At 38.2% G+C, this 26,024-nt stretch overlaps 1 protein-coding gene across 1 annotated transcript in view; it reads right to left on the bottom strand.

Moving 5' to 3' along the window:
- The window catches only part of MAP3K2 (mitogen-activated protein kinase kinase kinase 2), a 38,516-nt gene extending 28,677 nt beyond the window's left edge, over window positions 1-9,839 (bottom strand). The window contains exons 1-3 of the mRNA XM_068968442.1: window positions 9,836-9,839; window positions 4,703-4,821; window positions 4,035-4,075 (exon numbers count right to left, since the gene is read on the bottom strand). Coding sequence (XP_068824543.1) covers window positions 4,035-4,075; window positions 4,703-4,821; window positions 9,836-9,839 — 164 coding nt within the window. The remainder of the gene's footprint in view (window positions 1-4,034; window positions 4,076-4,702; window positions 4,822-9,835) is intronic.
- Window positions 9,840-26,024: the final 16,185 nt, after the last annotated feature.

The raw sequence follows: 26,024 nt of genomic DNA, 5'->3' as shown, positions 1-26,024 counted from the left end.
CAAAAGCATCAATTCTTCGGCCCTCAGCCTTCTTCACAGTCCAACTCTCACATGCATACATGACCACTGGAAAAACCATAGCTTTGACTAGACGGACCTTTGTTAGCAAAGTAATGTCTCTGCTTTTGAATATACTTTCTAGGCTGGTCATAACTTTTCTTCCAAGGAGTAAGCGTCTTTTAATTTCATGGCTGCAGTCACCATCTGCAGTAATTTTGGAGCCCAGAAAAATAAAGTCTGACACTGTTTCCACTGTTTCCCCATCTATTTCCCATGAAGTGATGGGACCAGATGCCATGATCTTCATTTTCTGAATGTTGAGCTTTAAGCCAACTTTTTCGCTCTCCTCTTTCACTTTCATCAAGAGGCTTTTTAGCTCCTCTTCACTTTCTGCCATAAGGGTGGTGTCATCTGCATATCTGAGGTTATTGATATTTCTCCTGGCAATCTTGATTCAAGCTTGTGTTTCTTCCAGTCCAGCGTTTCTCATGATGTACTCTGCATATAAGTTAAATAAGCAGGGTGACAATATACAGCTTTGACGTACTCCTTTTCCTATTTGGAACCAGTCTGTTGTTCCATGTCCAGTTCTAACTGTTGTTTCCCGACCTGCATACAGGTTTCTCAAGAGGCAGGTCAGGTGGTCTGGTATTCCCATCTCTTGAAGAATTTTCCACAGCTGATTGTGATCCACGCAGTCAAAGGCTTTGGCATAGTCAATAAAGCAGAAATAGATGTTTTTCTGGAACTCTCTTGCTTTTTCCATGATCCAGAGAATGTTGGCAATTTGATCTCTGGTTCCTCTGCCTTTTCTAAAACCAGCTTGAACATCAGGGAGTTCACGGTTCATGTATTGCTGAAGCCTGGCTTGGAGAATTTTGAGCATTACTTTACTAGCATGTGAGATGAGTGCAACTTTGCAGTAGTTTGAGCATTCTTTGGCATTGCCTTTCTTTGGGATTGGAATGAAAACTGACCTTTTCCAGTCCTGTGGCCATTGCTGAGTTTTCCAAATTTGCTGGCATATTGAGTGCAGCACTTTCACAGCATCATCTTTCAGGATTTGAAAGAGCTCAACTGGAATTCCATCACCTCCACTAGCTTTGTTCGTAGTGATGCTTTCTAAGGCCCACTTGACTTCACATTCCAAGATGTCTGGCTCTAGATTAGTGATCACATCATCGTGATTATCTGGGTCGTGAAGATCTTTTTTGTACAGTTCTGTGTATTCTTGCCACCTCTTCTTAATATCTTCTGCTTCTGTTAGGTCCAGACCATTTCTGTCCTTTATCGAGCCCATCTTTGCATGAAATGTTCCCTTGGTATCTCTAATTTTCTTGAAGAGATCTCTAGTCTTTCCCACTCTGTTGTTTTCCTCTATTTCTTTGCATTGATCGCTAAGGAAGGCTTTCTTATCTCTTCTTGCTATTCTTTGGAACTCTGCATTCAGATGCTTATATCTTTCCTTTTCTCCTTTGCTTTTCGCTTCTCTTCTTTTCACAGCTATTTGTAAGGCCTCCCCAGATAGCCATTTTGCTTTTTTGCATTTCTTTTCCATGGGGATGGTCTTGATCCCTGTCTCCTGCACAATGTCACGAACCTCATTCCATAGTTCTTCAGGCACTCTATCTATCAGATCTAGGCCCTTAAATCTATTTCTCATTTTCACTGCATAATCATAAGGGATTTGATTTCGATCATACCCAAATGGTCTAGCGGTTTTCCCTACTTTCTTCAATTTCAGTCTGAATTTGGTAATAAGGAGTTCATGATCTGAGCCAGTCAGCTCCTGGTCTTGTTTTTGTTGACTGTATAGAGCTTCTCCATCTTTGGCTGCAAAGAATGTAATCAATCTGATTTTGGTGTTGACCATCTGGTGATATCCATGTGTAGAGTCTTCTCTTGTGTTGTTGGAAGAGGGTGTTTGCTATGACCAGTGCATTTTCTTGGCAAAACTCTATCAGTCTTTACCCTGCTTCATTCTGCATTCCAAGGCCAAATTTGCCTGTTTCTCCAGGTGTTTCTTGACTTCCTACTTTTGCATTCCTGTCCCCTATAATGAAAAGGACATCTTTCTTGGGTGTTAGTTCTGAAAGGTCTTGTAGGTCTTCATAGAACCGTTCAACTTCAGTTTCTTCAGCGTTACTGGTTGAGGCATAGACTTGGATTACTGTGATATTGAATGGTTTGCCTTGGAGATGAACAGAGATCATTCTGTCGTTTTTGAGATTGTATCCAAGTACTGCATTTTGGACTCTTTTGTTGACCACGATGGCTACTCCATTTCTTCTGAGGGATTCCTGCCCGCAGTAGTAGATATAACGGTCACCTAAGTTAAATTCACACATTGCAGTCCGTTTTAGTCCGCTGATTCCTAGAATGTCGACGTTCCTTGGGGATCCAAGTTTTGATTTCTGAACTGTTATCAACTCCGTATTTCTGAGTGCACGTGCATATGCACACACACACACACACATACACACACACACACACACACACATCACGTAAGCATACATGTCCCCAAATAAATATTTTTAAAGAATTAAAATTTTTTAATCCTAGAATTTTCTTATTTCACAAAGGATTGCCTTGTGTTGCCCGTAGGGACCATGCCTCTAAGCTTGGAGGCTATCTACTAGACTTGTAAGATTTGTAACAGGAGGCATCGTGCATATTTCACTTAACTTTATTCCCTTTATAGCCCAGCATATAGTAAGTACTCAATAATCAGTCCTCAATGAACTAAAAAAAAAAATTGAGAATATGTCCATAAACACTGCAAACGGGGAAAAGCAGGCAGAACAATACCTGTATAATGTGTCTGCATCCTCTACTCCCTTCTTTTCTTTCAGTTTACTTATTCACTTATCTTTTACTTTTTATTTTATTATTTTTTTTTCCCCAGTCAAAACGCATTTATTTGCGTCGGAGTCGGTTCAAACGAGGCTCTGCTATAGAGTGAACTAAGTCGGAAAGACAAAGGTAACTATCGTATATTAACGCATATAGTGTTAGTCGCTCAGCCGAGGCCAACTCACTGCGACCCCATGGACTGCCTACCAGGCTCCTCCGTCCATGGGATTCTCCAGGCAAGAACACTGGAGTGGGGTTGCCATTTCCCTTCTCCAGGTCACTTATCTTTTAAAGTCCTTATTGAATTTGTTACAATACTCCTTCTGTTTATGTTTTGGTTTTTTGGCCCTAAGGCATGTAGGATCTTAGCTCCCTGACCAGAATCAAATCCACAGTCCTGGCATGTGCAGTCTTAACCACTGGATTGCCAGGGAAGACTTTCCACCTGTTTTTTTTTTCCCCCAAATCTCTGTGTAAAACATTTTTACATCTTCAGGTTATATGATCTGTGAGCTTTTTAAAATCCTTAAGATGGACAGATCTTTCATTATATTAATGAGACACTAATAATAGAAATAAAAGTCTATCTTCTTTAACTTCTACGAGGTCTTGTCAGCAATTCTGTTGTCAACCACCTACCACTGTGACCATTTCCACCATTCCACTGAGATACAAACGCCCAGTTGAAGGGTAGTCTTCCACCTTTGCTAAATAATTTATAGTCATCAGTCCAACACTTTTCTCAATGTTACTAATTAAATACAGGTCAAATGATTCAAGTTTTTTCAGAATACTCAAAATTGTGAATATAAGTCCATACACCTAAAATCTGTATAGTATCTGAAGAGATGACAGAATTATAAGGAGAAAAATATTTAATTTCCACTGAGTAAAAATATTTTTAAAAGGTAATAGTTAAAGCTGCATTACACAATGACCTTAGTTACTTCCTAATACTGCAAAGTAAAAACATGATTCACTTCTGATGCTTCGTAGCCTGAAATTTGATAGATTCTATCTTAAGTGCAAGTACACATTACAGTTACTAACAAGGATTATTCCATTCTCAATCCGTAAGCCACGAGAACCTACATTAAAATCTAAAAAGAACCTCTAATATCTTAAGTAGGCAATGCATTTGATTAAATCAATGAACTGACATATAATGCTCCCTTTCTTACCTTTTTTCTCCTCTGTGTTCAAATTTGACTCGAACATCATTCTGTAATGAAATGATAAGTCATGTCAGAGATCAGATAAAATTCCCAGAATTTCTAAATCATTTTTCTTTTTAGTCACTCATTTAAGATAGAGCAGAGGGGGAAGGAGATTTCAATTAGTGTCAGCTCCAATCAACTGACAGTTTCTACCCAAGAGCTGAGTTGAGAGAATTAGGTTGCTTAATCTGGGCTCAACAGGAAAGAACACCAAGATCTATCAGTGATGGGATCCCCAGCATGTGACATTTACTAACTCTGTTAGAGAGCAATACAGAAAACCACATTTCCACTTTCTATGTTAGATGTTCCAGATGAACCTCAAGTATAAGAATAAGACTGTCTTCACCTGTAAATACAGAGAATAGCCAATTGTTTAAATGAAAGCCACCTGCACGTGTCACATGCCTTAGGAACTGGATGAGATATCTACTCTAGAGGGAAGCTACCGCAAATGAAACTATCCTTTAAAAGAACTGACACCCTTACAGAAAAATGTATGACAACAAAATACTTGATTCAAAAGTATGAAAGCGAATCACTTCAAACAAATCCTCTATACAATTAGGATATCCAAAGAAAATAATTCACAGAACAGTATATGTTTATTAAAATATTATTGAGACAAATACCTGCTTTTTTGGTGATGAGGATTTTGTTTTTCTGGTTTCCTGTAAGGATAATGCTGGTCGACTGGCCTTATGAAGAACAGCCAAATCTTGCATGATTGAGTTCAAAGCTTGCTGATCATCTAGGTATTTTTAAAATAAAACACACACAGAACTGTGATTTCAATATGCATTTATCATAGACATCAATATAAAATTTATAATAAAACTTAATGCATCTAGAACACTTTCAAGGCCTGCATTTGTTATTTTGGTGAAAGAAAAGCTTAGCTATTTAAAAACTGAACATAAGTAACTTAAAACTGCACTATATCAAGCACCTGCCTCACACTAGGTGTTCACACAAGACATTTATAAGGCAAGTACAGTCGTTCTGACTCTTCTCCTGAGGTAACATTCTAGGATATGGGTCAAAACAACCCTGTTATAACAAATTCTTTTCTATGACTCCTAAACAAAACATCAACAAGACATCTAAAATCTTAATTAAAACAAGTGGGGAAAAAATAAACACCTTTCTCTAAATACTATCATAATTTAGCATTTATGTTTAAAATACAGAATTCCTCTCAGAGTTTTTCTCTTTCATCAGTACCTCAAGTCAGGAACAAAGAAAAGCTGTATCTGTAGATAAAGGCCTACTGATATTTGGATGTGGTTTTTTTTTAATACCTTCACCATCAGGTTCAACAAGACTACATTAACAGACTAATGACCTCAACCACTAACAACTTAAAAGGTATCAATGCAAGAAAAATGACTGAATCCGTAAAACTGAAACCATCATGAACCACGAACTTTTAATCTTTTCCAAATACATCAAAGATTTCTTTCTAAGACTATATAAGCATGAGCATCCTAGTAATGATAATTATATGACCTCTGGACAATTTTATTGATTTTTCACTAGTAAAAAAATTCTACTAATGATAATCAACAGTTGGTAAATAAAGGAACTAAGGGACTTTACAGCTTACACTTTACAATGTAACCATTTTGGTAACAACAATTTATGTTCCAGAGCAGTAGTAATTAAAACATGCTTTACCCTGTAAAGGGAGATCATTAAAAAGGATCTGGCAAGTCAATGGCTTTATCAGTCTTTCAAACACACAAACAGCTTATTTCTCTAACATTTAATTTTTTTACAACACTCAATATATTCTGTTCTATAGTGAAACTGCTTGCATATTAAAATTAAAATCATGGCTCCAAAGGTTTTGTTAACAAATTCCAGGTCCAGAGAAAATTTTAATCCTTCAAAAAGTATTGTTTGTGAAATAAAATTTCTATATAATATTAGATTAGCCAAACAGTAACTGAGCCAAATGGGTCTAATGTAATTACAACATGTGTGCTGTATACGGGTCCAAGCCAGACTATGTCATTTATTGATAAAATATAAATCCTTCCTTAGAAAAAGAATAAGCTGAAAATACTATGAATTGGAATGAAATTATCTGATATAACTTTCTTATGAAAAGTAAGACCTGCAATTCTACACTGGAGAGAGGAAAACTTTTAATACTTACACGTATCTATGTCCTAATTATTTTCTTCTTTAAGCATGTGAATTTAGGCATTTTCACAATATTTCATGTTCAACATTACATGTTTAATATTATAACACCAAAATAAATTCTTGGGAAGGCTTTGGCTTAAATCTCTTATCACGTTTACATATATTAACTCAGTATATGTAATATATAATCAGTATATATATATATTACATACACTGAGTTTAAAGAAATGAATACCATTTTCCATAGTACATGTAAAAAAGTAGACAGAGTCACTGAATAAAAGTAACTTCTCAGGGAGATGACATACAACTGAAGGGTTACTTAACCGAGCTCCTTCTTTTTTCTGGTTTGAAGGAGAATCAGATGCTACATAAATACCCAACGGGAAACTTGCTTTTGATAAGATGTATGCTAACAAATGCCCAAAGGATCAAGCCAAGTGTTGAACATACACTACAAGCACTGTTCTAACCATTCTTAGACCATTTTACTCTATTAATAATCTCTATGGTGGTGACAGGTACCAGGAAGATTAGACAGGTTATAAACATCACAGGATCATGAGTTGATCTATATGGCAGAGAGGCTGCTCAGAGGACCCCAGTCTGACCAGGAGCCACACAAAAGCAGCAGTGGATTTCTGACACACATTATGAGGACATCTGCTTGTTGAGCACAAACCCAGAAAATGTTTGGGAGGTAATAATTTCAAATAAAAGATTTATCAGAAATGCTTAACTTATTACCTTTTATGGTTAATTCATTACACATAAGAAACTATTTACAAGAGAAAATCTTCAATTAAAATTCAAGTATCTGTGATGCATCCTTTTAACTATTCATAGTTTCCTGAGACAACCTCTGTAAATGTTTTTAAGCCATGACTGTTCTTTGCACACTATGGTGGCAGCAACAAAAACGAAAAGCTGGTATGAATTCAGTAAAAGTTCCAATTCACAGCTGGAGGTGAGGTGACTGAAGCGGAGCACCGGGACTGCCTGACGGCGCTGCGCTCCTGGCTACAGACGGAGGAGATATTTAAAAAGCAGGCAGCTGGGGGCTGTGCCTGCACATCTGCCACAACAGACACACTCAAAGTGTGCTGGGCCTCCAGGAAAGCACATGGACTGATTTAAGCTCTCTGGCGCCACTGTCATGGATATACATGTAAGAGTGAATAATGGCTTTGTTAAGCAAGGGACAGGAACACTGTGACAAAGACAAACATTGGCAAATACAGGTCAGATTTAAGATATCTGTATAAGATACTGGTCTAAGTTTAAAACCTGAGCTTCCAAACACGGTCTATTTTTCCCCATTAGGATGGGATGGGCCATTTGCTCCACTTCTTTCTAGTTTTTCCCTGTCCAATCCCTGCCTCACATTGGAACCCTCAACTCCAAGGAGAAAAGAGGGAGAAAAAAAGAAAGTACAGAAGAAAACAAAAAGATATATAAACTAATCCCCCACAATCCATTCCCATACGTTGGCCTTCCTTTCCATTAATCACAGAAAACTCACAAGAGTTGTAAAACATATCCTCCTTGAGCACCAATGATTTACTCCTCTATTCTGTTATAAAGTTTCATGATTCATTATTTTTATGCAGCTATTTTCCTTAGTCTATCTATATTACTCTCACATCCATACATGATCACTGGAAAAACCACAGCCTTGACTAGACGGACCTTAGTCGGCAAAGTAATGTCTCTGCTTTCGAATATACTATCTAGGCTGGTCATAACTTTTCTTCCAAGGAGTAAGCGTCTCTTAATTTCATGGCTGCAATCACCAGCTGCAGCGATTTTGGAGCCCCCCAAAATAAAGTCTGACACGGTTTCAACTATTTCTCCATCTATTTCCCATGAAGTGATGGGACCAGATGCCATGATCTTCATTTTCTGAATGTTGAGCTTTAAGCCAACTTTTCGCTCTCCTCTTTCACTTTCATCAGGAGGCTTTTTAGCTCCTCTTCACTTTCTGCCATAAGGGTGGTGTCATCTGCATCTGAGGTTATTGATATTTCTCCCGGCAATCTTGATTCCAGCTTGTGCTTCTTCCAGTCCAGCGTTTCTCATGATGTACTCTGCATATAAGTTAAATAAGCAGGGTGACAATATACAGCCTTGACGTACTCCTTCTCCTCTTTGGAACCAGTCTGTTGTTCCATGTCCAGTTCTAACTGTTGCTTCCTGACCTGCATACAGGTTTCTCAAGAGGCAGGTCAGGTGGTCTGGTATTCCCATCTCTTGAAGAATTTTCCACAGTTCATTGTGAGCCACACAGTCAAAGGCTTTGGCATAGTCAATAAAGCAGAAGTAGACATTTTTTTGGAACTCTCTTGCCTTTTCCGTGATCCAGCGGATGTTGGCAATTTGATCTCTGGTTCCTCTGCCTTTTCTAAAACCAGCTTGAACATCAGGGAGTTCACAGTTCATGTATTGCTGAAGCCTGGCTTGGAGAATTTTGAGCATTACTTTACTAGCGTGTGAGATGAGTGCAATTGTGCGGTAGTTTGAGCATTCTTTGGCATTGCCTTTCTTTGGGATTGGAATGAAAACTGACCTTTTCCAGTCCTGTGGCCACTGCTCAGTTTTCCAAATTTGCTGGCATATTGAGTGCAGCACTTTCACAGCATCATCTTTCAGGATTTGAAAGAGCTCAACTGGAATTCCATCACCTCCACTAGCTTTGTTCGTAGTGATGCTTCCTAAGGCCCACTTGACTTCACATTCCAAGATGTCTGGCTCTAGATTAGTGATCACATCATTTTGATTATCTGGGTCGTGAAGATCTTCTGTGAAGAAAGCTGAGCGCCGAAGAATTGATGCTTTTGAATTATGGTCTTGGAGAAGACTCTTGAGAGTCCCTTGGACTGCAAGGAGATCCAACCAGTCCATTCTGAAGGAGATTAGTCCTGGGTGTTCTCTGGAAGGAATGATGCTAAAGCTGAAGCTCCAGTACTTTAGCCACCTCATGCGAAGAGCTGACTCACTGGAAAAGACTCTGATGCTGGGAGGGATTGGGGGCAGGAGGAGAAGGGGATGACCGAGGATGAGGTGGCTGGATGGCATCACGGACTTGATGGATGTGAGTCTGAGTGAACTCCAGGAGATGGTGATGGACAGGGAGGCCTGGCGTGCTGCGATTCATGGGGTCGCAAAGAGTCGGACACGACTGAGCGACTGAATTGATCTATATTACTACACTGTTGAGTAATTATATAACAATTCATTCCTCAGCATTTACTCAATCTTTAAAAGTCAGGTTTCTTTACCAAGAATTTTATCTGGCATCAGTCTCTAAGAAAATCACAATCCAAAATAAATAAATAAAAGAGAGAGGGGAAAAAAAAAAGAAAATCACAATCCATCTTAACAGTTTCTTTTGAATGTCCACCTCATGTCCTGCACAAACTGGTTATCCCAAAACTGTAAAAGTCAACACAGTAAGTGCTTTAATCGAAACTGTTAAGTAAATAAATGTAAAACATTATATAAACGTACTAAATCATAAGATTTCTTCCCAAGAAGCTTATCACACACACACAGAAAGCCCTCACCCCATATTATCCTTTAATTATAGATAAGAAATGCTTTTAGTTGGAACTCACCCATCATGGCAATCAGCTTGACTACGTGGAAATTAGGGAAATAGTTCTCCCATCAGCATTCTCTGTGGCCTAAGGAGGTAAAAAATGAACATGGTAATAGTAAGAAGAAAGAGAAGAGGGAGCCATAAAAAGAAAAAAATCAGTATAAGTAACACTAATGAGAATGTACAATATTCATATTTTACACATTTTTATGGGGAAAGTGCCTTACTTTCCCCAGATATTCAATTATTGAGAATGAACTAAAAATCATTATTACTTTATATTAAATTTATTCCAGTATTGTTCAGATTTCTGTCCATCTAAACTAAAGCAAAACAAAATGGAACAATTTTTGACAGTTAAAAAGCTTAGGAGATAACTGAATAAACTCAAGCTCCCACAAGGCAGGGGCACATAAAGATGCATGGAAAAGGTCATGTTTAGAGACAAAAAGGAGGACATCAACAAAGTAGTAAAAATTCTCTCCTCCATCTAAGAAAAAATTATCAGAATCAACACAAAGGAATTAATCAAAAATCTGCAGCCATCTGGGAAGCATTCTGTAGTCTCAATAAAAACAGAAAGCCTTGTGGTGTTTTGACCTTCCCTATTCTTATCTTTTCCACCCTTTACTCCCAGCTCTAAATTAGCAATTTAAACCAACAAGCCCAGAGATTTCCCTGACAGTCCAGTGGTTAAGACTCTGTACTTGCAATGCAGGAGTGCAGGTTTGAGCCCTGGTCAGGGAACTAAGGAGATTCCTAGGTGGCACAGTGGTAAAAATCCACTTGCCAAAGCAGGGGACATCAAGAGATGCAAGTTTGATCGCTGCACTGGGAAGATCCCTTGGAAGAGGAAATGGCAACCTACTCCAGTATTCTTATCTGGAAAATGCTATGAACAGAGAAGCCTAGCAGGCCTCAGTCCATAGGGTCACAAAGAGTCAGATATAACTGAGCGCATACATACAACTGGGAACTAAGCCTCCACATGCTAGAATGTGGCCAAAGAACAAAAAACCCCAACAAGCACAAAGTCCCCATGAAAATGAGCAGCCTGGCAGCCACTGGAGAAGGCAGAATGGATTCCCCCAAAACTATCATAGCTGACCTCTCTAATGGTTTGCTGATAGACCCCATTTGAAAGGCTGCCTTTATTTAACCTGATTTACAAGCTTTTCCAAGGTGAAGAGCTTGAAGTCTTTACCGAAAATCAATCAAGGACAACTGTTACATATCTCAACTGTCAGAGGTTGGGGATAAAATATTTGGGGGAGGCAATACATTAAGAAAAAAATTTTCTAGAAAAGCTGAGGAATGAGATGTCGGTAGAGAACTCTGAAAATCTCCAACAAATTCCTAGAAATCTAGAAGTTATGCAAACTCCCAAGTCTGTTGCACAGTCAAGAAAGGCCTAAAAAAACCTTCGGCTTTCACCTCTGGCTAACTTTGAGGCTTTGTGCAACATTAAGTCCAAGGTAAGAGAAACCCAAGTAAGATGGTAGGTGTTGCATGAGGGCATCAGAGGGCATACACACTGAAACTATACTCACAGAAAACTAGTCAATCTAATCACACTAGGACCACAGCCTTGCCTAACTCAATGAAACCCCCATGGGGCCACCCAAGATGGGCGGATCATGGTGGAGAGGTCTGACAGAATGTGGTCCACTGGAGAAGGGAATGGCAAACCACTTCAGTATTCTTGCCTTGAGAACCCCAGGAACAGTATGAAAAGGCAAAATGATAGGATACTGAAAGAGGAACTCCCCAGGTCAGTAGGTGCCCAATATGCTAGTGGAGATCAGAGGAGAAATAACTCCAGAGGGATGAAGCCAAAGCAAAAACAATACCCAGCTGTGGACGTGACTGGTGACAGAAGCAAGGTCCGAGGCTGTAAAGAGCAATACTGCATAGGAACCTGGAATGTCAGCTCCATGAATCAAGGTAAACTGGAAGTGGTCAAACAAGAGATGGCAAGAGTGAACGTCGACATTCTAGGAATCAGCGAACTAAAATGGACTGGAATGGGGGAATTTAACTCAGATGACCATTATATCTACTACTGCGGGCAGGAATCCCTCAGAAGAAATGGAGTAGCCATCACGGTCAACAAAAGAGTCCGAAATGCAGTACCTGGATGCAATCTCAAAAATGACAGAATGATCTCTGTTCATCTCCAAGGCAAACCATTCAATATCACAGTTATTCAACCCTATGCCCCAACCAGTAACGCTGAAGAAACTGAAGTTGAACAGCTCTGTGAAGACCTACAAAACCTTTTAGAACGAACACCCAAAAAAGATGTCCTTTTCATTATAGGGGACTGGAATGCAAAAGTAGGAAGTCAAGAAACACCTGGAGTAACAGGCAGATTTGGCCTGGAATACGGAATGAAGCAGGGCAAAGACTAATAGAGTTTTGCCAAGAAAATGCATTGGTCATAGCAAACACCCTCTTCCAACAACACCAAGAGAAGACTCTACACATGGACATCACCAGATGGTCAACAATGCAATCAGACTGATTACATTCTTTGCAGCCGAAGATTGAGAAGCTCTATACAGTCAACAAAAACAAGACCAGGAGCTGACTGTGGCTCAGATCATGAACTCCTTATTACCAAATTCAGACTTAAATTGAAGAAAGTAGGGAAAACCACTCGACCGTTCAGGTATGACCGAAATCAAATCCCTTATGATTATACAGTGGAAGTGGGAAATAGATTTAAGGTCCTAGATCTGATAGATAGAGTGCCTGATGAACTATGGAATGAGGTTTGTGACATTGTACAGGAGACAGGGATCAAGACCATCCCCATGGAAAAGAAATGCAAAAAAGCAAAATGGCTGTCTGGGGAGGCCTTACAAATAGCTGTGAAAAGAAAAGAAGCAAAAAGCAAAGGAGAAAAGGAAAGATATAAGCACCTGAATGAAGAGCTCCAAAGAATAGCAAGAAGAGATAAGAAAGCCTTCTTCAGCGATCAATGCAAAGAAATAGAGGAAAACAACAAAATGAGAAAGACTAGAGATCTCTTCAAGAAAATTAGAGATACCAAGGGAACATTTCATGCAAAGATGGGCTCGATAAAGGACAGAAATGGTATGGACCTAACAGAAGCAGAAGATATTAAGAAGAGGTGGCAAGAATACACAGAAGAACTATACAGAAAAGATCATGATCCAGATAATCACAATGGTGTGATCACTCACCTAGAGCCAGACATCCTGGAATGTGAAGTCAAGTGGGCCTTAGAAAGCATCACTACGAACAAAGCTAGTGGAGGTGATGGAATTCCAGTTGACCTCTTTCAAATCCTGAAAGATGATGCTGTGGAAGTGCTGCACTCAATATGCCAGCACATTTGGAAAACTCAGCAGTGGCCACAGGACTGGAAAAGGTCAGTTTTCATTCCAATCCCAAAGAAAGGCAATGCCAAAGAATGCTCAAACTACTGCAAAGTTGCACTCATCTCACACGCTAGTGAAGTAATGCTCAAAATTCTCCAAGCCAGGCTTCAGCAATACATGAACCGTGAACTCCCTGATGTTCAAGCCAGTTTTCAAAAAGGCATAGGAACCAGAAATCAAATTGCCAACATCCGCCGGATCATTAAAAAAGCAAGAGAGTTCCAAAAAAAAATCTATTTCTGCTTTATTGACTATGCCAAAGCCTTTGACTGTGTGGATCACAATCAGCTGTGGAAAATTCTTCAAGAGATGGGAATACCAGACCACCTGACCTGCCTCTTGAGAAACCCCTATGCAGGTCAGGAAGCAACAGTTAGAACTGGACATGGAACAACAGACAGGTTCCAAAGAGGAAAAGGAGTACGTCAAGGCTGTATATTTAACTTCTATGCAGAGTACATCACGAGAAACGCTGGACTGGAAGAAGCACAAGCTGGAATCAAGATTGCCAGGAGAAATATCAATAACCTCAGATATGCAGATGACACCACCCTTATGGCAGAAAGTGAAGAGGAACTAAAAGCCTCTTGATGAAAGTGAAAGAGGAGAGCGAAAAAGTTGGCTTAAAACTCAACATTCAGAAAACTAAGATCATGGCATCTGGTCCCATCACTTCATGGGAAATAGATGGGGAAACAGTGGAAACAGTGTCAGACTTTATTTTTTGGGCTCCAAAATCACTGCAGATGGTGACTGCAGCCATGAAATTAAAGGACACTTACTCCTTGGAAGAAAAGTTATGACCAAGCTAGACAGCATATTCAAAAGCAGAGACATTACTTTGCCAACAAAGGTCCATCTAGCCAAAGCTATGGTTTTTCCAGTGGTCATGTATGCATGTGAGAGTTCGACTGTGAAGAAGGCTGAGTGCCGAAGAATAGATGCTTTTGAACTGTGGTGTTGGAGAAGACTCTTGAGAGTCCCTTGGACTGCAAGGTGATCCAACCAATCCATTCTGAAGGAGATCAGCCCTGGGATTTCTTTGGAAGGAATGATGCTAAAGCTGAAACTCCAGTACTTTGGCCACCTCATGCGAAGAGCTGACTCATTGGAAAAGACTCTGATGCGGGGAGGGATTGGGGGCAGGAGGAGGAGGGGACGATAGAGGATGAGATGGCTGGATGGCATCACTGACTTGATGGACGTGAGTCTGAGTGAACTCCAGGAGTTGGTGATGGACAGGGAGGCCTGGCGTGCTGCGATTCATGGGGTCGCAAAGAGTCGGACACGACTGAGTGACTGAACTGAAGTGAAAGATGCGGTAGAACTGTAAATGCCTGATAGAGTGTTAAAGGCCAGCCCCAACACACGCGCGCGCACACACACACACACACACCCCCACACACACACCATACACACACACACCCTGAAAGACTGTGAGACTTAAAGGTTCCAAGTATCTAAGGAAATCTGTCTAATCACGAGTTGAGAACTAAATTAGGAGCAGTCTTCAGGGACCACATACAACAGAATACAGACTTTAAAAAATGACTTCTGAAACATCATTAAAAAAACAAATTATAACAACAACAACAAAAAATACAGGGAGGTAGAAGAACCAGATTTCCATAATATTTTAAATGTCCAGTTTTCAAGGAAAAAAAAGACATACAAAGACATTGGTCCATACACAAAGAAAAAGCAGTCAACAGAAACCAACCCTGAAGAAGCCCAAATGTCAGACTAACTAGACCCGTATCAAAATTCCAGATTCCCTTCAGCATAAACTACATTGTTTGTATAAGCAGTTTAGGCACAGTAAGCCATTCATGGCAGTTAGGCAGGTGGGAACCCTCCTGAAATCCAAGTTTTCAGATGCCAGCAATGAGCAGGCATCATAAGCAGTTATTTCAAGGATAAGGAGCAAGGTCTACCTTAACTCTTTTCTACACAAGCAGCAGGAGGAAATTAATAGACAAGTTTAAAGAAACTGCATAAATCAATAATTTTAAGCATGCTGTTCGGTATATATTATGTAGATATAATTTATATAACGACAATAGCACAAAAGACAGACAAGGGATGGAGTTAGAAGGAAAGTTTTGTATGCCGCTATAATTAAGTGGTATTAACTCAAACTATATTGTTGTAGGTTGAGATGTTGATCTTAATCCCCAGGTCAACTACTGAAGTATACATTTATTTAAATGGCAAAAGAAACAAGAAAATTAAAACAGCACACTAGAAAATATCTATTTAACAAAAAGAAGGCACTAATGAAGGAATGAGGAACAAAGAAAGATATAAAACATACAGAACACACCTGGCAAAAACGGCAGATGTAATCCTCCCTTATGCATAGTGATATATAGAAGCAGAATGAAGAAAGGCAGAAATGAGCAGACTAGATTAAAAAACTTGACATCTATATACTGTCTACAACAGACACATTTTAGATTCAAGCACAAAATAGATTAAAAGACTGTAAAAAATATACCAAGCAAACAGTAGCCAAAAGGCTATACTATTAGCATAAAAATGGAATATATTACAAAATGGTTGTTAATGGCAACGAAGGACATCTATAGTGACAAAATGGCCAACTTATCAACAAGATACATAATGATAAACATGTATGCATGTAACAACAGACTCTCAAAATACATGAAAAAAGATATGAAATAATTAAAATAGGACAGTTGGAGAGTTCAATGCTTCATTTTCAATACAGGATAAACAATAGCAACATCAATGAGAAAATGAAGATTTAGGTAATGCTATAAAATGCTATATAGATAAAATAATGCTATTTAGATAAAGAGCATATCTATAGTACAGTCAACCCCAAAAGAGCAAAATACACATTTTTCTCAAATGCATGTAGAACATTTTCCAGGACAGATCACATGTTAGGCAATAAAACTTGTCTCAGTAAGTATAAATAGATTTAAGAAATATTCTTGGCATATGCCCCAGAGAAAAACATGGTCTGAAAGGAAACATGCATCCCAATGTTCACTGCAGCACTGTGTACAATAGTCAAGACACAGAAGCAACCTAAATGTCCATCAACAGAGGAACGGATAAAGAAGATGTGGTTCCTATATACAATGGAATATCACTCAGTCATTGAAAAAAATGAAATAATGCCATTTGCAGCAATATGGATGGACCCAGAGATTGTCATAATGAGTGAAGTCAAACAGAGAAGGTGAAATATCATGACATCCCTTATATGCAGAATCTAAAAAGAAATGATACAAATGAACTTATTTACAAAACAGAAATAGACTCACAGACTTAGAGAACAAACTTATGGATGCCAGGGGTGAAAAAAATGGGAAAGGAATAATTAGGGAGTTTTGGATCGACATGTACACACTGCTGTATTTATAATGGATAACAACCAGGTCCAAATGTGGAGCACAGGGAAATCTGCCCCATTTTATGTGGCAGCCTGGACGGGAGAGGAGTTTGGGGGAGAATGGTGCATGTATAGGTGAGTCCTTCTGCTGTCCACCTGAAACTGTTCTAAAATGGTAATCAGCTATAGTAGTGAGTGAACGTGTCAGTCACTTAGTCTTGTCCAACTCTTTGTGACCCCAAGGACTGTTGCCCACCAGTCTCCTCTGTTTATGGAATTCTCCAGGCAAGAATACTGCAGTGAGTAGCCATTCCCTTCTCCAAGGGATCTTCCCAACCCAGGGATCAAACCCAGGTCTCCTGCATTGCAGGAATACTCTTTACTGTCTGAGCCACCAGGGAGGCCCTAATTGGCTATACTTCAATACAAAAGAAAAAGCTTAAAAGACAAAAAATAAGTAAATGAATGTACATGAACAATAACAACAACAAAAAAAAACTATTGGTAAACCATGATCATAAATATTTATAAAGTATCAATTAAAACAAAGTGTTATCAAGACTTTCCTAACTATAGAAGTTTATAACTTTGAATATAGAACTTTAGATAACCATATGCATAAAAGGCAAACCATAAAGCCAAACAGATTTTTCCTCCTTTTGGTCAACAGAATAAAAATACAATTGAATAGAAATAAAAGAAAAAAGATATACCATGTATGTTCCCTGACAACAATGAAATGAGAAATTCGTAACAGAAAGAAATCTGGGGGATTTACAAACATGAAAATTAAACACACTCCTAAAGAACCAATGAGACAAAAAAGAAGTAACGTGGAAAATTAGAAAATGCTTTGAATGAATGAAAATTTTAAAACATACTGAAAAGTATTGGATGCATCTAAAGTATAATTTAGAGATAAACTTGTAACTGCTGGGAATTTGCTGGTAGTCCAGTGGTTAGGACTCAAGACTCTCAATGTTGAGTTCAATCCCTGGTGAGTGAAGCAAGATCCCACAAGCCACACAGCATGCCCCTCCCCAAGAAATCAGAGACAAATTTATAACTGCTAATATTTATATTAAAAAATAAGAAAGATCTCAAATCAGTGACCTAAACTTCTACCTTAAAAGGTGTAAGAGCATGTTAAGTCCAAAGCAAGTAGAAGGAAAGAAACAATAAGGATTAGAAATGGAAACAAATCAGAAAATAAAAGCACAAATTTTTTAAATCAATGAAACAAAAAGTTGGTTACATGAAAAGATCAAAAAAACTGACAAATTTTTAGCAAGATTAACCAAGAAAAAAAAGGAGGAGGATTCAAATATCTAAGGAATTAAAGGAGAATTACTACCAACCTTACAGAAACAAAAAGGAAAAGGGAATACTATGAATAATTGTACATCAGTGAATAAGACCACCTGGAAGAAATAAAGTGATTGAATCAGAAATTTTAAAGCTTTTCACAAATAAAAAGTCCTAACCCAGATAGATGGCTCAAACATTTAAGGAAGAATTACCACCATTATTAATATTTTATTACCCAGTATTACTCTGATAATCAAATCAGACAAAGATATTGTAAGAGAAAACTACAGATTGATAACTTTGTGAATATAGAAAAATACTAACAAAACAGTAACAAATCTAATCCAGAACATTTAAAAGAGGGATTCTACGCCAGAAACCTATAGGATATATCCCACAAAAGCAAGGTGGGTTCAGCATACAACATCAATGTAACAAAACACAGATAAAAGAAAGATACATAATCACCTCAACAGACAAAGAAAATGCAAGTGCCAAAATCCAACTGCCTACTCAGAAGACTAGGAAGAGAAAGGAAATTCCTGCAGCTGATCAGGGCAACCATGAAAACTCCACAGCAAAAACTGGATATGTGCCTACTAAGATCAAAACAGATTTCAGTCTTGCCACTCTTATTTAATATTGTACTAGAGTCCTAGTGAGAAAATGAGGCAAGAAAATGAAATATTTGATAAAAGGAATTCAGACTCAATAAAAAGCAAAACTATACCTATTTGCAGATGACAATCCTGTATACAGAAAGTCTAAGTTCACAAAAACAATATTAGAGTTAATGAAAGAGGTCAGCACAGTTGCAGGATACAAGATCAACACTTAAAATTATCAGCTGTATACCTATGGCTGATTCATGTTGAGGTTTGACAGAAAACAAAATTCTGTAAAGCAATTATCCTTCAATAAAAAATAAATTAATTTAAAAAATCAGTCGTATTTTTACACACAAGCAATGAACAATTTGGAACTAAAATTTAGAAATAAATTCCACTTATATTACCATCAAAATAATATAATGATTAGGAATATATTTAACAACAACAAGTCTTGTACACTGAAAACTATAAAATGCTTCTGAATAACATTAAAACAGATCTAAGTATCTGGAAAGACATTCCATGTTCATGGATTGGAAGAAAATGTTTTTAAGATGGTAAAACTCTCAAAGTCACCTACAGATGCAATGTAATCTCTATCAAAATTCCAATGACCTTTCTTTACAGCAATGAAAAGAGTGATACTTAAATGCATATGGAGCTAAAAGAGACTCTGAAGAGCCAAAACAATATTGAAAAAGAAAAATAAAGTTGGAGGACTCACACTCTCTGATTTTAAAAATTACTACAAAGTTATAGCAATCAAAGCAGTGGGGGTACCGAAATAAGGCTAGAGACTGGTGAAACAGAAGTGAGAGTTCAGAAATAAACTCAAACATCTAGAGTTAAATGAGTGCCAAGACACTGGGGAAATAATAATCATCAATAAATGGTACTGGACAACTAGATACCCACATGCCAAAACAAGAAGTTAGACCTCTACCTCACACATTATGCAAAAATTAATTCAACATGGATCAAACACAAAATGGAAAAGCTAAATGTATAAAAACTCTTAGAAGGGAACAGAGGTATAAACATCATTTTTTACCTACCACCCTGCAGAACTTACCTAAAGGGCACAAACTTTTAATATACATTTTACATACGCATTCACCCGCATAACCACAACAGATAAAAATACAGGCATTTCCAGGACCCGTGAAGACTCCCTTGTACCTGTCCCCTGTCAGCCACCATTTCCCCGTAAGGGAACCTTCATCTTGACATTCACTGCCATAGAGTAGTTTTGCCTTTTAACATTCCATGCTAACTGAAACATAAAAGACCTATCTTTGTAGTTTTCTTTTTTATGTTTTTGGTTGTGCTGCACAATTTACAGGGTTTTAGCTCACCGACCAGGGACTGAACCCATGCCCTTGGCAGTGAGAGCCAGTGAAGCCCTAACCACTGGACCACCATGGAACTGCCTGTATCTATTTTCACTTGATATCTTATGTCTCTGAAATTCTTCAACATAATCTGTACAAGTATTTTATTCACTTTCATCACCGTGCAACATTCCATTATAAGCTTATACCTCGACTAATTCACCCATTCTACTACTGGTGGACATGAAGGCTGTCTCCAGTTACTGGCTATTACAAATAAAAGCTCTATGAACCTCTCGAACATGCCTTTTGGTAAACATACACACATATTTCTGTTGGATATATATCCAAGGAGGGAACTGCTAAATCTCCAAGACGCGCATGTAATTACATTCAGCAGTTATGGAGGAGCATTTCTTCAAAGCAACTGTGTTAAGCACAGATACTCTCATCAGTAATGCCAGAGCGTTCCAGTTCTTCCACAGCCTCACCAACCCTAGCGGTCATTCTGGTGGCTGTGTAATGTATGTATCACTATAGTTTTAATTTGCACTTATCTGGTGAGTAATGATGTTGAGTACCATTTTCATTCGTTTACTGGCCATTCTGATACCCTCTTCTGTAAAGTGACTATTTAACAAGCCTTTTGCACATTTAAAAATTTTAAACACAAGAACTCTGTTGGATATGTTCATTATGGTCTACGGTCTATGTCTTATCTTTACACTTTGTTTATGGTATCTTCACTCTAACAAATCTAATGCAGTCAGTAAGTATACAGTGGAGAATTTGGGCAACTCCTTAATGAGGTGATTAAGATTAGCATCACATATAAAAGACAGATGGACATTCTGTGTCTCAAGGTTTAATACTCTGAGAAGGAAACAGCATAAACTAACCAGCTTTCTGAGACTGTATAACCTAAATATAATTAAAGAAAGAAAACTCAGACAAAATGAGAAACACTGCATTTAAACAAAGAGACTGCATTCCTCAAAATGTCAATCAGATAAAAGTCAAAGAAGGGGTATGGAAATGTTGCAGATTCAAGGAGAGTAAAGAAATACAGCAACTTGATCTTTCCTAAACCTAGATTGGATCCTATACCAGAGAGAAACTGCTATACAGGCCATTATCAGGTCAAATGACAAAACTGGAATATGTATAGGAATTATTTCTTCAGAAAGGCTACATTCCAGTTACTATTGTCTCTGCTCTCCTCCTACATTTACGCTATGATAAAAATGTGCATGTGGGTTCTGGTGGTTATTAACTGGCATAAAAGACATATTAGTAATGAGCTTTTATCCACAAAACTGGTGGGAATTCAAATATATGGGCTGGCTAAAATACCAGAGAAACACTCCGCTACCCTGCATGAACAAAATATAAAAGTCTATCTATATTCTTTATTGTATTTTTAATTAAAAAAAATTTCTTATTGAAGTATAGTTGATTTCCCACATTGTGTTAGTTTCTGGTGTACAGCAAAGTGATTCCATTATACCTTTATACACATATTCTTTTTCATATTCTTTCTCATTATAGTTTATTACAGGATACTGAATAAAGTTCCCTATACTATCAGTTCAGTTCAGTCACTCAGTCGTATCCGACTCTTTGCGACCCCATGGACTGCAGCATGCCAGGCTTCCCTGTCTGTCACCAACTCCCGGAGCATACTCAAACTCATGTCCATCAAATCAGTGATACCATCCAACAATCTCATCCTCTGTCATCCCCTTCTCCTCCCACCTTCAATCTTTCTCAGCATCACGAGGTCTTTTCAAATGAGTTAGCTCTTCGCATCAGGTGGCCAAAGTATCGGAGTTTCAGTTTCAGCATCAGTCTTTCCAATGAATATACAGGACTAATTTCATTTAGGACGGACTGGTTGGATCTCCTTGCAGTCCAAGGGACTCTCAAGAGTCTTCTCCAACACCACAGTTCAAAAGCATCAATTCTTCGGCGCTCAGCTTTCTTTATAGTCCAACTCTCACATCCATACACGACTACTGGAAAAACCGTAACTTTGACTAAATGGATCTTTGTTGGAAAAGTAATGTCTCTGCTTTTTAATATGCTGTCTAGGTTGATCACAGCTTTTCTTCCAAGGAGCATCTTTTAATTACATGGCTGCAGTCATCATCTGCAGTGATTTTAGAGACCAAAAAAAATAAAGTCTGTCACTGTTTCCATTGGTTCCCCATCTATTTGCCATGAAGTGACGGGACCAGATGCCATGATCTTAGTTTTCTGAATGTTGAGCTTTAAGCCAACTTTTTCGCTCTCCTCTTTCACTTTCATCAGGAGGCTTTTTAGTTCCTCTTTACTTTCTGCTATAAGGGTGGTGTCATCTGCATATCTGAGGTTATTGATATTTCTCCTGGCAAGCTTGATTCCAGCTTGTGCTTCTTCCAGCCCAGCATTTCTCATGATGTACTCTGCATATAAGTTAAATAAGCAGGGTGAAAATATACAGCCTTGACGTACTCCTTTCCCAATTTGGAACCAGTCTGCTGTTCCATGTCCAGTTCTAACTGTTGCTTCCTGACCTGCATACAGATTTCTCAAGAGGCAGGTCAGGTGGTCTGGTATTCCCATCTCTTGAAGAATTCCCATCTCTTTTCCACAGTTTGTTGTGATCCACACTGTCAAAGACTTTGGCGTAGTCAATAAAGCAAAAGTAGATGTTTTTCTGGAACTCTCTTGCTTTTTCAATGATCCAGCAGATGTTGGCAATTTGATCTCTGGTTCCTCTGCCTTTTCTAAATCCAGTTTGAACATCTGGAAGTTCACGGTTCACATACTGCTGAAGCCTAGCTTGAAGAATTTTGAGCATTACTTTGCTAGTGTGTGAGATGAGTCCAATTGTGCGGTAGTGTGAACCTTCTTTGGCATGAGAATGAAAACTGGCCTTTTCCAGTACTGTGGCCACTGCTGAGTTTTCCACATTTGCTGGCATATTGAGTACAGCACTTTCACAGCATCTTTTTGGAGTTTCACAAATCTTTTAGTAGTTGAAATAGCTCAACTGGAATTCCCTGTACTACACCTTGCTTTTTACCTATTTTATACATTGTTGTTACTGTTAAGTCATGTCTGACTCTTTGCAACCCCATGGGCTGAAGCACATCAGGCTTACCTGTCCTTGACTATCTCCTAGAGGTTGCTCAAATTCATGTCCACTGAGATAATGATGTTATCCTCTATCACCCTCTTCTCCTTTTGTCTTTTATCCTTCCCAGCATCAGGGTCTTTTCCAACTGAGTTGGCTCTTCATATCAGGTGGTCAAAGTACTGGAGCTACAGCTTCAATTTTGTACATAGAAGCTTGTAACAGTTAATTCCAAATTCCTAATTTATCCCTCTCCAACCCCAAACAAGCTTATTTTCTATTTTTCTATATTTGTGAGTCTGTTTCTGTTTTGTAAGCAGATTCATCGGTGTCATATTTTAGATTCCACATGTAAGTAATATCATGATATTTTTCTTTCTGTATATGACTGACTTCACTTAGTATGATAACCTATAGGTCTATTCATATTGCTGCAAATGGCATTATTTCATTCTTTTTTTAAGGCTGAGTACACACACACAAATATATATGTCTCACATTTTCTTTATCCTTACACCTGTCAATGGACATTTAAGCTGCTTCCATGTCCTGGCTATTGTAGACATGCTGCTGTGAACACTGGGGTGCATCTTTCTTTTCAAATTAGAGTTTTCTCCCAGTATATGCCCAGGAGAGGGACTGCTGGATCATATGGTAACTCTAGTTTTAGCTCTTTAAGGCACCTCCGTACTGTTTTCCATGGTGGCTGTGCCAACCTATATTCCCTTTCCTCCACGTCCTCTCCAGCATCTCTTATCTGTAGACTTTTTAAAGGTGGACATTATGGTTGGTGTGAGGTGGCACCTCATGGTCGTTCTGATTTCCATTTCTCTAGTAACTGGCAATGTTGAGCATGTCTTCATGCATCTATCGGCCATCTGGATGTCGTCTTTGGAGAAATGTGTACTTAGGTCTTCTGCCCATTTTTTGATTGGGTTGTTTGTTTTTCTGTTATGGGGATGTACAAGCTGTCTGCACATTTTGGGAATTAAGCCCTGGTTGGTCAGATCATTTGAAAATATTTTCTCCCAGTTCGCAGGTTGTCTTTCCATTTTGTTTTTTGTTTCTTTTGCTATGCAAAAGCTTATACATTTGATTAGGTCCCATTTGCTTAATTTTGCTTTTACTTCAATTGTCTTGGGAGACTGACCAAAGAAAACGCTGGCACAATTTACGTCAGAGAATGTTTTGCTTGTGTTCTCTTCTAGGAGTCTTACAGTGTTGTGTATTATATTTAAGTCTCTAAGCCATTTTGAGTTTATTTTTGTCTATGGTGTGAAGGCGTGTTCTAACTTCACTCATGCACATGTGGCTGTCCCGTTTTCCCAACACCACACTTGCTGAAGAGACTTTTTCCCACTGTATATTCTTGCCTCCTTTGTTAGATTAACTGACCATAGGTATGTGGTTTATTTCTATAAAAGCCTATCTTCTTAAAGAGAGTGCCAAGGCCAGTCATTCATTTCGAGGAGTCTGGTTATCTAATGCCACCAATAAGATTAACCAACTCCTGCCTCTACAATTTTGTTGCATCTGTACATCAACTGAATCTTTCATGCAAGTTATGGCTGAAGTACCTTAAAGATAAGGAAGCTGAGGAGTTCACATGTTTACAAAGCAGATGGCACTTACTATTTTTGAACTTGCTTGCTAATAAATGATGGCAAAATAAAAGTCTACTATATTTGGAAGGATTTGGTCTAAGGTTTACTTTCACTATAAGCCAATAGATTATAAGAAAGCAGCTGATATTCACTTAAGTTCACTGATTGCTATATACTTTATTTACCTAAAATAACACAATAATTGTGCATAACCAATTAGACTGTTCAATTCACAACAGCCAACTTAGGACCTCCTGACTCACTTTTGCTACATCTAAGAGTCTTTCCCCCGAGTCTTTAAGTGGCTACTAAGGTCTACTGACCATCTAATATAAAACATTTCCCTCACTCACTCACTTTTTTTTTTTACATCATCCTATTTTTGCTTCTTGATAAAACATATCATCATATAAAAATTCTTTTAGTCAGTTTATTTATTTATTACACCTCCATCCCCACTGGCACACGGGAGCCTTAAGAACAGAGACTCTGTTGATATGACTAATCACTGCACCTCTGATGTACAGAATAGTGCATGGCTCATAGAAGGTGCTGGGTATTTCAGAATAAAAGACAGAAAAAATTAAAAAGTGGGAGGTGGAGAATAAGAGAAGACAGGAGTTATCTTGCAAAGATCAAAAAACTAACTCTAAAAGAATGGGTTGGGGGGGGGGGCAGGGTCATCTACACAAGTGCTCAGATACTAAGAAAATGAGTAAGACATTAGTAAGTTTTGTACTCCACACTCAAAAAGCCCATGGACCAATAAAGAGAAAAAGACACTGCAGTAGTATTATGGATTTTAACAGAGATATGTCATTAAAATACACGTTAAGAAATAGCCCACTGTGTGATAGTATCTGCCATACTATACTCTAACTATTAATAACTTAAGAGTAAGTGCATTTCCCCCATCCACAAGTAGATTATGAATTGAGATAAAATGTTTCACCTAAAAATGACAGGCAAAAGTGGTACTCAATCTAAATGTATCAAACCATTCTAACAAGGTTTTAATGACTTTCACATTTAAAGAAATGAATAATTATTAGGAGTCTCCATCCTGATATGAATAAATTGTAAGTTAAAAGAGATCTATGATCAAGAACAAGGAAAGGGTGCCTACTCTTGCCACTATTATTCAGCACAGTTTTGGAAGTCCTAGCTACGGCAATCAGAGAAGAAAATGAAATAAAAGGAAGCCAGATTGGAAAAGAAGTAAAACTCTTGTTTGCAAACAACACAATATTATACACAAAAAAACCCTAAAGATAGTATCAGAAAATTACTAGAGCTAATCAGTGAATTTAGTAAAGTTGCAGGATACAAAAATCAATACACAGAAATCACTTACATTCCTATACATGAACAATGAGACATCAGAAAGAGAAATTAAGGAATCAAGCCCATTTACCACTGCAACATAAAGAATAAAATGCCTAGGAATAAATCTGCCTAAGGA

Source organism: Capricornis sumatraensis, chromosome 3 (genome assembly GCF_032405125.1).
Source record: "Capricornis sumatraensis isolate serow.1 chromosome 3, serow.2, whole genome shotgun sequence".
NCBI classification, from domain to species: Eukaryota; Metazoa; Chordata; class Mammalia; order Artiodactyla; family Bovidae; genus Capricornis; species Capricornis sumatraensis.
The sequence above is the reverse complement of the archived record's forward strand: the minus strand, read 5'-3'. Positions and strand labels throughout refer to the sequence as shown.